General features: G+C 42.9%; 1 protein-coding gene across 2 annotated transcripts in view; it reads right to left on the reverse strand.

Moving 5' to 3' along the window:
- MAP2K6 (mitogen-activated protein kinase kinase 6) overlaps nt 1–5,206 on the reverse strand; it is a 104,513-nt gene extending 99,307 nt beyond the window's left edge. The window contains exon 1 of one of the 2 annotated variants that reach the window (XM_020791310.3): nt 4,662–5,206. In XM_020791310.3, coding sequence (XP_020646969.1) covers nt 4,662–4,677 — 16 coding nt within the window. In that variant the 5' untranslated portion in view covers nt 4,678–5,206. Of the gene's footprint in view, nt 1–3,423; nt 3,979–4,661 lie in introns of those variants that run through there. The other variant, XM_020791309.3, reaches the window with a different exon arrangement.
- Nucleotides 5,207–16,529: the final 11,323 nt, after the last annotated feature.

Genomic DNA, 16,529 nt, shown 5'->3' on the forward strand with positions numbered 1-16,529 from the left:
AACGGTAAGGTTTCCTCATCCCCGGTCCATCCCCAGAGTGGTGATCCTTCTCCCAAACTGGCCAGCCACGGTCCGGGAAGAAACCCATCTTCTGGAGTTCTGCAAGATGTCATGATTTTTTTGGCCTCAAGCTCCCTCGCCACCACCTCTCGTTCTTCCCTTATGCGACGGCTCCACTCCTTTGCCTCCGTCTCTCCCCAATAAGAAGGACGTGGTCGTTGACCTTGTCGCCTCTGCCTTGCCGCCTCTTCATGGGGAACCTTCACTTGTTCTCATTTTCCCGTCCAGGGATCCTGGACCCAAACCTTTTCCCAATCACCCGGGATCTCTTGACCCTCTTATATCGCCCATTCCCGCCTCTACCAACCATTCCCCTTTTCCTGCCAAATCTTCCCGTTTGGATTGCCACGTTTAACCCCTTCACTCCTACGACCAGGTCGTGTGTGTCTACTCCCTGATGTCTCTGTCCCTTTCTGTTCTTAATATCCTCTAACTCCTGGGTATCCACCGTTTTATTCTCTTTCCTAGGAGGAGAAGACAGGGGGGGATGTCTAAGTCTCCTTAGCACAAGTAGGGAGCGGTGGCACTCCTATGAAAGCTTCCTGGCCCTGGCCTGGGGTCTCACATAGAGCTGCAGAACAACACCATAAAACAAGTGGCAGAACTGACTAGAACAAAAGCATTACTAAAATTAAACATCAGCAAGGGATGGGGAGAGACTCTGGAATTCTGTCTACAATCATTCCTGCCTTCCTCTCTCCTGCCATGTAATTTTTGAAAAACAGGACACAAAGAAATACAAAGCATTTGTTCAAATGAGGAAAATGGGGACACAGCAAGGACCGGAGGCTCTCGGACACTCTCAACCTCCCCTCATATTTCTAGTGGACCTTCAAGAAGGCAAGAAAGGAAGAGAGTAGTATTACTTATTTTTATTTTTTAAATGAGGGTGTAGAGAAATATGGAAAAAATAGCAATGTTTGATTTTCCCCAAACGCTGTCTATATTACCCACTGTTTTTCAAAAGGAAAACCAGTGACAAACAGGGGAGGAATAAAATACGGTAAAGATTGGCAGATGCCCCTGGCATTATCCATCCAATGTTTTCTGGAATGTTAGGTTTTAAAATATAGAAAAACAACAACAACAACAACACTAACCAACTAAATAGGAAAAACAGAGGAAAATGAAAGAAATAGTAGCCACATAGTGTTTCCAGGATACTTACGAGAGAGAGAGAGAGAGAGAGAGAGAGATTCTTAATTAATATTTCAAGCAAATAAAACATGTCTACTTGCTCAGTCACCTGACTTAAATTATCTTAGTTTCAACTGCTGCATAGCTGAGTGGTTTAGGCCTCTGGCTGCAGAGCCAGAAGTTGGGAGTTCGATCCCCCACCGGGCCTCCTTGACAGGGGCTGGACTGGATGATCCATAGGATCCCTTCTAGTTCTTCAGTTCTAAGATTTTTATTATTGGCTATGTGTGATATCCATGGCTGCCTTGAGTACCGTCAGGTACTTTGCAGTAACATATATATGTATTGTGAGGAAGCTACTGAAAGAGAGTGGGCCACAACTTTAATCAGTCCAGCCCACATAACAGAGGTCTGATCTGCAGAAAACTAGCCGCTGTTGCACTGGGAGACCAAGTGACTGGACTGGAGGCTGGGTGGAGGCAACAAAGGGGCAGTGTGCTGTCATCTGCAGAAAGAAACTGGCTACCCTGCTAGGTGAACACCACCTCAAAGTGCTTCTGCAAGCAAACTGCTGCACATGGTAAGGCACTTTACAAGTGGCTTACTATGCAGACACATCCACATTATGCCGTGTATATCTGTGCTGCAGCCAAGTATCCTTCATAATAGGAAGGTACAGCCCTGTGAAAAGCCACAGGGAATAAGCTGATCCATGAGGCATGTTCATGTACCCAGAAGGCTCAGGATACTTAAAAGCAAACAGGGATGGCGGTTTCAGTCATGGTCTAGAAATAGTAAGGCTGCTTCTCATAAGAGACGGTTTTTTATAAATCAAATTTATTTAAATCACAATTAAAATTTAAAAAAATAAATTCTTTTTTTAAAAACCCTCAAATTTTTAGATTTAAATCCTGATATAAATCAAATCCATCCTGATTTAAAATCAGACTTGATAGGACTGAGACAACAGAAGAGTTTACTATAAGCAAACCCTACTGCTCCCACTTTTATAATTAATTCTTCCACACAGAGACCTAGGCCAGCGGTTCCCAACTTTGCGTTAACCCAGGCGTTCTTGGACTGCAACTCCCAGAAGCCTTCGCCACCAGCTGTGCTGACCGAAGTTTCCGAGAGTTGCAGTCCAAGAAGACCTGGGTTCCCCGACGCTGGGAACCAGTGGACTTGACTAACCGTTCCCACTTTCAAAAAGAAAAGGGGGGGGGGGGAGAATTTTATTTATTTATTTATTTATTTATTTATTTATTTATTTATTTATTTATTTATTTATTTATTTATACATACATACATACATACATACATACATACATACATACATACATACATACATACATACATACATACATACCCCACCTACCCGGTCATTGCGACCACTCTAGGCAGCTAAATGCCGCCATTTTGGTCAACAGGAGATAAAAAAAATTCATGACCTCTTTTATAGATTTGGGAAATGCCCTGCCAGCAGTGTCCCTGGGAAGTACTACTGGGTGCTGAAAACAGTATTTTTCAAAAAAGACACTCTGTTATATAAAAAGATGGGAGAACTGAAAGCCAGCAAGGTGGAAAAGGGCTGCAAGGAAAGGAAAGACAAGGACATCTTGGGCAATCTTTTCCAGGGCGTATTTGGTTGGAATGAAGAGGCACCGAAAGTCAAAGTAAAATCTATTCTGCACAAATGGCTGCCTTTACCCTTTAATTTAGGCACATCCAGTCATAGGCAAAGGGTCTATTCCCCCCCCCCCGCGCCTCTGCTCTCAGTTCTCCTCAGTTTCCGCAAGAGTTTGGACGGGTGGAAGAATCCCGCTTCCATCCTCCCCCAGGCTTCAAAAGATTGATTCCCTTTCTTGGCTGCTAACTTGAGCAGGACATGTTGGACGAGCAAGCCCCCAGCGAGGGCCACATCCTGTGCAGGCATCCCTTTCTCAGGCTTGGCAGAAGCGGCCGGACTCTTCCTGCTGCCGGGAGCTTCCAATAAAGCCTCCACTTGGCCGAGAGCAACGACTGCAGCAAATGGGGAATAAATTATGCAACTCAATGGCCACAAAGTGCAACTGTGAGGGAGGGGCGGGGAGAGGTTGGCGCGCGTGGGGGGGAGAGAGACAAGGGAGGCTCGGGCTTCCTCAGCCCCCGTCCTTTAACGTCTCCTAGGTCTGTCGTAGCCGCGACGTGCAAAATAAAACAATAATAAATGGATTAATTAACACCTACCCTTGCTCACTGACGAACTCCTACAAGTGGCTCCCCCACAGGGCAGATGCCCAAACTTCTCCACTGCTACCGCTACCGTGTCCCTCCTCCCAGCAGCCTCTAAGTCGCATCCTGCAAGAGTGTGCATTTGCAACGCAAAAAAACACAAGCCAGGAAAACGGTCCGCAACTGGCTCGCCTTCCCATTTAAATGCGCACACACATACACACACACACACGACCGGCCTTGGCTACTATACGCGTTCCTCCTTGGAGCACGCCTCGCGAAAAGTTTGAATGGGACACGGCAAGGCACGCTTCGTTTGATTCCGTGTCAAATCATCATCCCTCCCACGTTTGCCAGCCTTGAAACCTATTCACAGACTGAGAAGAGAGAACTCTCTGTAATCCTTTATTTGAAGAGAGAGGGACAGACCTCCTGCGATTCCCACGTACACGCATCAAAAGCGAAGAGCTCCAAGTTCCGGCACAAGAAAATGCACGGCTGCCTTGCGTAACTTTCTCAAATCTAGTCCTCAAACCACACACACACACACGGCTTGCGACGGAGAAGGGCGGGGGGGGCGAGTCGAGTCTGTGGAAAATGAGCTCAGCACTGGCACCAGAACAATACTTTCCCATAGAAACAGAGGCATATATTTAATTCTTGGTCACGCCACTCAAGTTTCGCCTTCCATTTCCTCCAAAGACTTTTCTTTAAAACAAAAACCACACACAGAGAGAGACACAAGAGTTTGATTTAAAATTTTGCAGGCTGCATTGTAGGCTACTGCAGATTCGTCGGCAGCTGGCCTTCGTTTCTTTTTGTGTGTGTGGTTTTTATTTTTTGCGGGGACAAAAAAAAAGAGACGTGCACGGCCAGCTCATGCATAAGCTCTCCAACACCCTTTATCTGTCCTGACTGTGCAAAAGGCAAAAAGAGCTCAGTAATCCCAGCAGAAGAATGCAAATAACGTCAATGCACAGCTGAACTAGAAGCCCTGCCTTACAGGAACTGAGTGTGCGTGTGTGTCTGTGTGTGTGTGTGTGTGTGCGCGCGCGCGCGCGCGCGAGTGTGCGCCTGCAAGGGGGGGGGAAAGAGCACACACTAAACAGGAAATGCAACTGAGAACTATTCAGAACCTGCAACTTCAAAATGCAATTGCATCCCGAAAATATGCATGCATGCACGCGTGCAATTCCAAATGCACGAGCGACTCTTTGCATATCTGCAAGGAACACACACATCGGGAGCCTTACCTCTCTGCTGAGACATTTTTCCCCTCTGCTTTGATGGGGGAGGGGAACACAAAAGACTTTGCCTTCTCTCTTCTGTAGCTAGTTTTGCAACAAAGATGCAAACTGCAGCCGCTCACTCTTCATGCAGCTGGAGTTTTTCTCACTTCCTGCAGCAGATCTCCTTGCAGAGGAAGGCGCTGCAATTGCACGGCTTGCAAAGCGGCTTGCAAAGTGGGCTTGCTCCGCTATTGCAATGGTAAGGAAGGCTCTGCTGCACCTACATGATGGGCCAGGACTGGCAGCTAAAAGCTCCAAACTTGGATCCGACGGTCTTAGTGCGCAGACGTCCTCTCTACGACCCGCGCGTTGACTCCTGGGTAATGTAGTTACATCCCCTGAGTAGTCCATCGAGGGTTCCTCTCGGGAGGCTCGGTTGCCTTTGATGCTCGAGGAAGTGAGGACGGAACCACCCGGCGGAGCTTTCTTCTTCTGGGAGGGAAGGGCTCGTGGAGGATCATAACTCTCTCTGAAATTGCAAAGGAGGAGCTGGGCAGAGGGGGCCTCGTGGGGGGCCTTGTGCTCAGGAATCGCAGGGGATGCCGAGCGAGATGGGCCCCTCCACCCCACCCCGGGCTTTGCAAGCAGGCACGCGGCGAGAATTCGTGTCCGTTGGCCGTTTCATAACACGGGGCGATTTGCCCTGCTCGCTCGGGGTAGGCGGGCCGGCCCATAAAGGTGTATTGTCTGTACAGCCTGACTCCGCCTCCGAACTTTCGCTCGTCGGTTACCCACTCTCCCCCCCCGACACACACACACACACACACACACACACACACACACACACACACACACACACACACACACACACACACACACACACACACACACACACACACACACACACACACACACACACACACACACACACACACACACACGAGAGAGGAAATCTTGCTGACGGCAATTTCTGTCTCTGCTTCTGATGATCAAGCCTTCTTTCTGCCAGTAAAGGTGATCTTCGTTGGAACTGCCTCTTCCTTTGTTTTAAATTGTCCCTTAATTAAACAGTCAATGACATGAAAAGGTGAAACGTTTTGTAACTATTTGGAGGGCGACAATCCCTAATGATTCTAATGATAAGCGATGCCCAATTTCCGAAAAATCTCAAGTAGCGTCAAGATGAGGAAGTTTGCATAGGGTCTTAAAATAATTAAGGGTGAGTGTAAGCAGCCCTGAAAATGTACACTGTATTTTTTTTTTTAAACGAGGTTTGAACAGCCGTTTCCGAAAAGTCCCTGCAAAACCATCAGCCGGCTCCAGGAGAGTCTGGAAACAATGTCACTGTGCAACAAAAGAAGACTTACTTTTATGCCTGACTGTTGAATGATAAACAACCTGAACAAAAGAGAGAATTGAAAGGGTATTGAAATACTGTAATTGTACAATATACAATATTGCAAATATTAAGATAGAATCATAGAACTGGGAAGTTGGAAGGCCATCAAGCCCAACCCCCTGCTCGATGCAGGAGTACAAACCAGACAGGTGCTTGTCTTAAGTTTCTCTTGAATGCCTCCAGTGTTGGAGCGCTCACCCCCTCTCGAGGTAATTGGGTCCATTGTTGTACTGCTCAAACAGTTAGGAAGTTTTTTCTGTCATTCAATCAATGACCATCAGGTGGCACTTGCATATCCAATAAATTGCTCTACCTTTTTACTACAGTACCTCTAGTGAATTACACTCAGTGGAACTCACTAATTTAGGGTGTGTTTTTTTTCCTTTTCAATTTTGAATCTTTATTGAAGGCACATGGAAACAACAAAATAGTACAGGACATTCATTAGTCATGTATAATCAGATTATAGTAGCGTCACACCATTGTAATCTGCATCAGATTAGAATATGGCACCAAAGATAAACACGCTGGTGGAAAATAAATCTTGTCATTCTCATTAGCATAAAAATATAAAGAAACCGTATGGTTGTTTAAGTAATATGAACTGTTGTGTTAACTTTTCTCCATTCCGTTCCCTTCCAGTTTGTGGCAATTTCCAAATATGTTGCCATAGACAAAAAAGATAATCAACTGTTAATAAAATAATTGTTCGTTACTTCCTGAAAATAAGGACAGGAGAGCTAGATCTGGTGAACTTATAATTTTTTGGCCCAGTGATTAATTCTACTTTTGTAAAAACTCTGGACCAGAACAACTGGATTGGAAGGCATGTTCACCACATATGAAAGCACATAACGATACTCCCACAATTCCTCCAACAGTCTTCTTCGTTTATAGAATTTAAACAGAGGGGTGTGAAATACCACCTGTGCAGAAGTAGAATAGAATGCTTTTTAAATTTGGAGGAGACTGAGCTGAGAGCTTTGTTTCACAGAGCCTGCCATTTTACATCATTAACATTTTTACATCACTTTCTCAAACCATTTGGGGATGTACTTTACAGTCATAGGGGAATTCTTTTAGTATTTCGTATATTTTTGAAGTCAGCCCCTGCTAGATATTTTCAGAGGCTAGTAGCAATGTTTCAAATGCAAATATTTCAAATTGTCTCGTGGCCTGTACTTTCACTACCAGAAGAGAAGAAAAATGAACAACCTGTAATACTTGATACCAGGAGGGTGCGATAGTACTTGCTTGATTTAACTGTTGTCCTCCTGATTTAGGGCCAGAACTATTATGCAAATCTCTTAATTGATATAAATCACAGTCTTTCCACAATTTAAATTGAGTCCATTTGTCAATGTCATATGATAAGGGGTGGCTAAGGAAGGGGGTCAATTGAGATGGAGTATAAAACAATTTGTTTTGCCAGGCTTTTCAAGTTTTTATTGCAATCCTATGGAATAGATTGGTTAGCAGTGTAACAGAATTAAATTTTATGGGGAGAAATACAAGCCCATTCCATTTTTCCTAATCCTGACATTTTATTTCAAATAGTAGCCATGTTGGAGGTTGGGAGCCAACAAGTATACGAAATATTTATTTTTTTCTTGGAGGCTACATACTAGACTTTAAAATTTGGGACTCTGAATCCTACATTTTTTTATTTATCGAAATGCACTGTATGAGATACTCTTGATTTCTTGGTGTTATGAATAAAACTCATACATATAGTCTGTCAGTATTTAACAGCCGCATCTGATATCCCAGTAGGCAGAACTTGAAAGAGATGACTTAACCTAGGCAGAAATGACATGTTATCTGCTGCTGTGTGACCCAGAAATGACAGATTCAATTTTTGCCATTGCATGAGTTTTTGTCTAACACTATATGTAGCAATGGTTTATAATTTAAGGCATTGTGAAGGTCAGGAGGAAATCAGTGCGCAGTCTCCTCTGGTGAAAGAGGACACCAAAGAGAAGGGAGGCAGTCTGGAGAAAGTCGATGGACAAGAGAGAGTTAAAACAGAAGTTTGTTTGACAGAGGTAGGGAAAGGAAAGGAGGAGGAGCAATGGGTAGAGGTTAGGGAGGAAGGTATAAGAGGGGAGGAGAAGGCATGAAAATTTCAAGTAATAACTGACGAAAAGAGAGAGGAGAGGGAGAAAACAAAGGCACGTGAAGTAAGAGATCTGTTAGAAGATTTCCCAAATCTGAGGGTCGGTGGGCTGTTACCGGATCCAGAGCCCAAGCGAGGAGGCGTGGTGGTGCAAGAAACGACAGAATGGACGGTGGTGGTTTACCCACGAGGTCAGGGTCCTTGAAGGAAGGTGGTAGGACTGGACGTGACTTTCAACAAACCACCACCGGAGGGAGACTGGGCACGGCACCCTTGTTGTGGAACTCTCTGTGCAGTGAGAAGTGCCCCCCTCAGGAAGCCTACCGACAAGGAGCGATTTGGTCCGGCTCCCCGGTTTTAAGGAATGAGTATATAGTAAACCAGTATGGGCAGGTGGAAAGAAAGTTGAATGACTGGGACAGTTTGGAGCCCATAGAAGTTGTCATTGATGCACCGCTGTTAAGAGTTAATATAGTTCTGTTTCAAGAGATCAGACTCCTAGTTTTCCTACATACCTCGGCAAACTGCCAAAAAAGGATTATGGACCTTTTGACAGGTATTAACTTTAATCAGTTGAGAGGGAAGCATAACTCCTATGTAATTGAGGAATTGGAGTTTTAGGTCAGATCAATATTGACTGTCAGAGGAAGAATTTTTTTTTAAATGTGGGAGAGAACTGTCCGATTTAGATACTATTGTAGCAATGTCATCTGCAAGTAGGTTTATCACACCTGTTTGGCCAAAAAAAAATGTACCAGCACAAACCACCGGTTTGACGTTTGTGCCCATCTCTTAACCATGAGAAGGGCTTAGGTCTTGGCCTGAAAAGATGAAACATTGCTTGCAATGATGTGTGATCAGAAGCTGTGGGTAATTTCTGCCAACCTGAGGTATACTTTCCATGTATTGGAAAGCAGTATATAATCTATCCCTGAGTAGCATTCAAGACATGTGGAAAAGTAAGTGTAGTCTTTTCTCACGTGGAGGAAGTTCTCTCCACATATCTATCAAACTGAATTCACCGAAGAGTTGTTGTGATGTGGAGCTTTATTAGTACTACTGTCCAAGGTATTTGTAGCTACATAGACTCTACTGTCAAGTAGAATCTAACCCTTCTTGAAGACAAATAGTATTTAAGGTTTAAGGGATCTATCAATGTAAGGTTGCCAGTAGATTCCTTTGCAAAGAGGAACCAGCCACTCAGGTCTTTCACAATGGAGAGAAGGCAATCAGTACACCATGTGATTTAGAAGAATCTGTAGCTGAATGACAGATGTTTAATCTAGTTTGTCCTAAAAGGGGGAGTGAAGTTCCCTTTGTGATGGGTTTCATACATAATTAATAGATCAGGGTCCTTGCGTTTTAAAGTGTTCTGGGTTTACCTTCATTTAATTGAGTTCCCATTCAATTGACATTGTAAGATGCCACTTCAGATCTGGAATCTTAATTTAAAATAGAACCGTTCCTTGAGTTGACCTGAGAACAGCTGTAATTTGGACACCATAGGAAACAATAAGAAGTCCAGGTAGTGGTGAAGACAGCATTTATCACATGAAATATAGCTGTACCATTGAAAAGGGGAAGGGGGACAATTTGTGGCATACTAACCATGGCCCAAAAATGCCCCTCTAAAATTCATCTGAAGCAGCCCTTTCTGTAGGGAGTTCCAGGGTATTATCCAAAGGGGGGGGGGAAGAGGGCAAAATCTGAGGGAATGTGGGCAAGGAACAGTAAACATTCTTTTTATACATCTCCAGCAACACCAATTAACCCTTTCAAATTGTTATTTGCAAAATACTCAAACAAGAACAGAGTCAGAAATCAGAAGAATTCTAATTAGATGTAATTCTCATTGAATTAACCACTTATTGCCACGTGGAGTGGACGCAGTTGGGTCTGGTTTCCCTTTTTTTTCTTTGCTACTCCACTGGAGATAGCAGCAGCGATCCAAAAGATTCCTTTTCTGACAAGGTAATCTTTCCAAGAGAGATTGTATGCAAGGAGAATCAGTAATCTCATGCCTCAGAGGGTAAATTGAGAATGGTTGTTTTTCCATCTTGATTAATAATCTGTTTTGTGGGATGCCCCCATCTGTAAATTATTCCTTTTTAATGTAAAATACATGCAAATGGCTGGAATACTGTATTTTGCGGCATTGCAAAGTTAAGGGACAAAGATCTTGATGAAGTTGTATGTTTGCCTTGTGGAACACAATAGGATTCTTATCTTCAAAAAGTGTGAAGATGGCATTTTTCCTTTGTCCTCTTGAAAATCTGACCACTATATCACCAGGTTTTCTGTTTCTCCTTAACGTTTCCCCCTGTGCCCTGAAATGAATCCTCCTTTGAAATATGCAGGCCAGGGCACAACTCAGTAAGCAGTTGGAGGGTTAAAGTAATCAAGTCCATTCCAGATTCTGAAGAATTGAATCTTCATACTCTTAAATTGGGGAGTCTCCCTTTGTTTGACAGGAACGCAAACTGGGCCTGCGGATCTGTCCTGAAGCCTGCCAGAGTTTTTATACACTATTGGTGCTCCATTTCCAACTCAAGGGCTTCATTTAGCTGTATTTTTTTAGCCCTGATATTCTCTCTCGCAGATCTCTAATCTCTGTTAAAGGAAAGCCCATTCTTGCTGGAGTTCTTTTATTTTTTCAGCAACCTCATACTTTGCATCCAAGATACTTTGAGCCCTTTCGCTAACTTTTTCTGACATGATAGGACAGTCAGCTGTACTCACTAGGTCTCTCCTTTGCAAATATTATTTTGCTTCAAAAATGAGTCTAATAAAGTGTCTATGATTCCTGTAGATTCCTGATTCATATCTTAAACAATAACTTACTGTTAAAAGTTTCAATAATTGCATTTTGTCAGCTTAATTATAAGGTTTTTTTTGGTAGCAGATGTTAGTCAAAATAATGTTTATTGTTATGGTGTCAACTTGCCACACTATGATTTACAAGAACTGTATTTTACAGAAGTTGTAAAAGCAATAGAAACTATCATTATAAATTCTCTGACTTTGTTTTAAATCCCTATAAGATTTGCCTGACCAGTAAAAGTTAGTTGTTTACAGTTGATGGGAAATGTAACCATCTGGGATAAATACAAATGTAGGGAGGCAGGAGGCATACACAACAATGAAATATAACACAACACCCACACCAAAACACACACACACACACACACACACACACACACACACACACACACACACACACACACACACACACCTGATACCACAAACACTGAAACCAGGGAGCATCAGGCAGTAACAGTGGCAGCAGACAACAAAAATCTTCCATAGATTCAAACTGGTATGGTTGGGTGAGCACTTAGAAAATTTTTCTCTGTGTGTTCTTATGATATGTTTAAAGGCTCAGGAAGTCATTTTCTTTAATACATTCTTACTTTAAGAAATTGGATGTATTTTATACTTGCATTATCTCCTTTTTAATTGTGCCTTTTTGGGCTATAAGTTCTCACATTTTTAGAATGTAATTAAAATATTTTGTAAACATTATTAATTTTTGTATATTGTTGTACCTTTTATGCTTCTGTATTTTGAATTGAATTCTGACTGAAGTACTTAAGTTTATACCTAAAAGCAAATCCACTGAGAGTTTACATTGCTTTTATCATTTAAGATATTACTGTTTTTCCCATGTATAAGACACCCCCCTTTTCTAACCCAAAGTTTCTTTCTTTGCAAGAAAGGGGAAGGGAAAGTCAGGGATCAAAGCGTTTTGATTCCTGATTTCCCCCTCCACTTTCTTGCGAAAAAAGTGCTTTCCCCCTCCACTTTTTGCAAAGAAAGTGGAGGGGGTGCTTTCCTTTCTTTGCAGAAACTAGAGGGGGGAAGCAGGGATCAAAGTGGGTTGATCCCTCTCCTCTCCTTACTACTGTGTATAAAACGACCCTCAATTTTTCCTCTAATTATTTTAGGAAAAAGTGTCATTTTATACACGGAAAAATACGGGTACTTCATTCACACATGCAGTTTCCAGAAATATCTGTTGCTTGGTGCCCCCTGCAGTAAATGCAGGGACTGCAGGTTCACTAGAGATGGAACCAAAGGACTGACAGGCAGAACAAGAAGCCTATAACAAGGAAACGTAAAAATTAAAAGTGTTAACTTTAAGTTCAAGAGTACAAAGCTTGAGAGTGATGCACAGACCCATGCAAAAGCAATCATTTGGATCTGTGTTTTCTTTTTCCATTATATTGCTTAACTGGGTTACCTGGATTCAGGGCCTATTTACCTGGATTCCTCTTGTTTCTGTTTCATAATTTGTTGCTGCAAAAGCATTTTGGTTCCTTTTACCATCCTCAAGCTTTCTTGTCCCCTTTGTGTTTTCCTGCAGTCCTCTTAGCAGCTGGGAGAGAAATGGATTTTTCCTGGGCACAGTATATTGATGTAAGCAATCTGTATTGTCATGCAAATTATTTGTTGGTGTCTTAATAAGCATTACTTGTAGTCAATAGCTTCACAAAACAGTCTATTGATAGGGACTAATCCGGCTGACTCCATGTTTGAACTCCCTTTCAAGGGCAGGATGGCTATGGGGAATGTTACAACCAGCACTTGCACTTCCGGATTTAACTGCTGCACCACTGGAGTGGCCATGATGACTGAGGGGCCGTGCGGTTGTTCAAAACATGCTGCTTACAGTATATACCACCCCATAGCACTTAAAGCACTCTCTGGGTGGTTCACAAGTTAACTTTGCAGGCTACAAGCTGGGTACTCATTTTATCAACCTCAGAAGGATGGAAGGTTGATTCAACCTTGGGTCAGCTAACTGGGATTGAACCCTGGATTGTGAGCACAGTTTTGTTTGAAGTACAGCAGTTTAACCACTGCACCATAAGGCTCCTGTAGCTTCAAAAAAGTAATTTTCTCAAGCTATGTAATGGGTATGAAAGAGCCGGGTCCAGTGGCAGAAGCTGAGAGATTACGGGATAGGACTTGTAGGGCCAGGAACACAGGGGACTAGGGTAGAAATGGGATCTTCTGGACCCCACACCTGAATATAGCAGTATATTGGCAGTCTTGCATCTAGGATGTAACTCATGCACCAAGGAACACAGCCCACTAGTAAAATGGCAGAGAGCCAGTCCATGTGTATACTACCCACCCTAGCAATCACCAGCAACCTGTAACATATGCATCCTGTTCTCATGAAGTCATACATCGATGAAGTCCTAAAATAAAGAGATTCTAGCTAAATCTGCATGATAAACAATTGTGAAGCATATGCATGGGAGGTTTTAAATATTTATTGGCTGTCAGATAGGAAGATAATCTGTTTGAAATATTGTGCTTCTGATATATTATCCTGTTTAAATACGAAGGATGACACCGCTAGTTCAGATTTCTATTCTGCAAAAAGATTTGAGGAGCCTCATTCCAAGACTTTGGGGTAAGGTGCCTCCCATCTTGCTCAGACCATGGGTTTCATATGTTTATTGGTGCATATAAACTCTCAGTAAAAATTCTGTTATTGCACTGAGATATTACGGGTCACAAGCTTTGCCTGTGAAGGCTAGGTCACTTTTGCCAAAACATCAGTATCCAAATTTGGTTAACACCTTCCTAGCTACAGCATGTACATATATTGGTAATACCAGTGTACTTGATTGAGGAGGAAAAGCAGGTATTATTGATTCAAGAAGACTGAATAGAAGGGCATAACCGCAAATGGTATTGGATATATACTGGCTCTTTTTATCAGTCAGTGAGAAATCAACATTCTTCATTGTTTATTGTTTACTGAAACATGGCCAGGAATCAGAAAATATTAGCATGTTATGAGAAAGTTAAGTGAGAAATATAGGCTCCTGGCACTCTTTTCCAGTCTGGTGCTTTCGAGATATGTGGAATTATAACTCTGGCCAATCTCAGCTGAAGTGGGCATGTTCATAATACCTTTATTTTGCCTAATTTATATTTGTACTTAAGTAGTCTTCTGCGTTAATGCTGCAGCTCCATTAATAAAATTAATAAAATGACCTTGACTACTGCTTTCTATATTTCCCTTTGTTATTAGACCAAGGTTTTCTTATAAACTCATTATGTGCTGTATGGCAAACCATTGTGACAAAGATTCAATTGAAATTAGAAGATAATGTTAAAATCAATCCTATCCGATTCTTACTGAAGAGTTACAGAAACATTTGACAAACATTTTAATTGATGTTCTTCTTCATTATGTTCTTTTAAAGGTGGAGGAGGAAGAACAGACCACTGTTGGGTTTCTTTAAAATGATCAGTTATAGGCAGTCAGTAAACCCTTACAGCTGACATACTATTGGAAGTGAGTGAATATTTTGTAATTTAAAGTATGACTGTACCTCACTTAACAATATGAAGGGGCAAAATACTGTTGTCCCAATACACTGGGTGAAGTACTATAGGTTTGGCGGAAGACTTGCTAAGCTGGTAAACTTGTAGGGGATGCAGCCACATTCCAAATATGCTGACAGAACACTCCACCACAGTTGTTGGTCTTTATCTGCAAGCGGGATCTGAAGGCCTTAGGAATGGACCTCAGTGGATGGGAAACCTTGACATCTGAGCGTTCAGCCTGGAGGCAGGCGGTGCATCATGGCCTCTCCCAATTTGAAGAGACCCTTGTCCAGCAGGCCGAGGCAAAGAGGCAGTCCCGAAACCAGCAAAATCAGGGAGCTGGACAGGGGACAGACTGGATTTGTCTTCAGTGTGGAAGGGATTGTCACTCTCAAATCAGCCTCCTCAGCCACACTAGACGCTGTTCCAAGTCCTCCATACAAAGCACGTTACTATAGTTTCTCAAGACTGAAGGATGCCTAATCTAATCTATGGTAAGGGAACAGCTAAACAGAGCAGAATCCAGGCCAGAGGTAACACATGCTCACGAAAAAGCAAACATATTAGTGCTGGAGCCATACAATACCTTCTCGTCTTTAAGCCTGAGCAGTCAGCATGCAAACTCATATAGATAGTGTTTAGACCTGGATTACCAATCTGGAAAATAAGCTAACAGGCAAGCTAGAAAAGCTGGTGGTGTTGCAATCAGGCAGCTTGAGACCTTTAAGGAATTATTATTTCTTACAATGAGCGTTCTGTAGTTTGAGCCTAAATCTGACCAGGGCAGTAGATAAGGTCCTCTTAGCTCAACAGACCAAGCTGTGTATTGAGCTCCACCTGAACCCTATGGCAGACCTTCTGAGCAATTGGCTTTCCTCTGACACGGTCACCTAAATGAAGTATCCACCACCACCACCTACTGTTGACTCAAGTCTTTCATTCTAGACTAGCTATTCTTATTTTGTCCTATACAGTGGTGCCTCGCTTAGCGAGTGCTTTGCTATGCGATGAATTTGCATAGCGAGGGAGTCCGGGCCATCGCTGGAGCGTTCGCTCAGCGATGGCCCCTATGGCGATTTTTCGCTTTGCGATGATCGCTAAGCGATTCGCTTAGCGATCTTCGCAAAACGAAGCGGGGGAGAACAGCTGATCGGCGGTTCCAAAATGGCCACCGGAAGGTCCGCACCGCATTTTCGCGCCCTGCCCTCGCTTACCGAGGGCACGAAAATGGCGGCGCTATGGAAGAAACATCGCTTAACGGTGAGTTTTCAAGCCATAGGAACGCATTGAACTTTCTATGGCTTTTTTAGTCCCGTTTAGCGATGTTTTCGCATAGTGAAGGTTAATCCGGAACGGATTAACCTCACTATGCGAGGCACCACTGTAATGGCATAGTCATTTGTAAAGGCTGTATATTGTCTCCCTGCTTATTTACCGTATTTTTCGCTCCATAAGACGCACCTTTCCATAAGACGCACCAATTTTTAGAAGAAGAAAATAGGAAAATATAATCTGTTTTCTTTGCTCCATAAGACGCACAGACTTTCCACCCCCCTGTTTTGTGGGGGAAAAGTGTGTCTTATGGTGCGAAAAATACATAACTTATAGGCAGAATACATCATGTGAAAGACTGGACTGGATGAATCCCAAGCCAGAATTAAGAAGAAATATCAACAACCTCAGATATGCAGATGATACCACTCTGATGGCAGAAAGTGAGGAGGAATTAAAGAACCTATTAATGAGGGTGAAAGAGGAGAGTGCCAAAATGGCCTGATGCTCAACAAAAACAAAAAAAACTAAGATCATGGCCACTGGTCCCATCACCTCCTGGCAAATAGAAGGGAAAGATATGGAGGCAGTGACAGATTTTACTTTCCTGGGCTCCATGATCACTGCAGATGGTGACAGCATACAAAAGACCCCTGCTTCTTGGGAGGAAAGCAATGACGAACCTAGACAGCATCTTTAAAAGCAGAGACATCACCTTGCTGACAAAAGTCCGCATAGTCAGAACTATGGGTTTTCC

Source organism: Pogona vitticeps, chromosome 2 (genome assembly GCF_051106095.1).
Source record: "Pogona vitticeps strain Pit_001003342236 chromosome 2, PviZW2.1, whole genome shotgun sequence".
Taxonomy (NCBI): domain Eukaryota; kingdom Metazoa; phylum Chordata; class Lepidosauria; order Squamata; family Agamidae; genus Pogona; species Pogona vitticeps.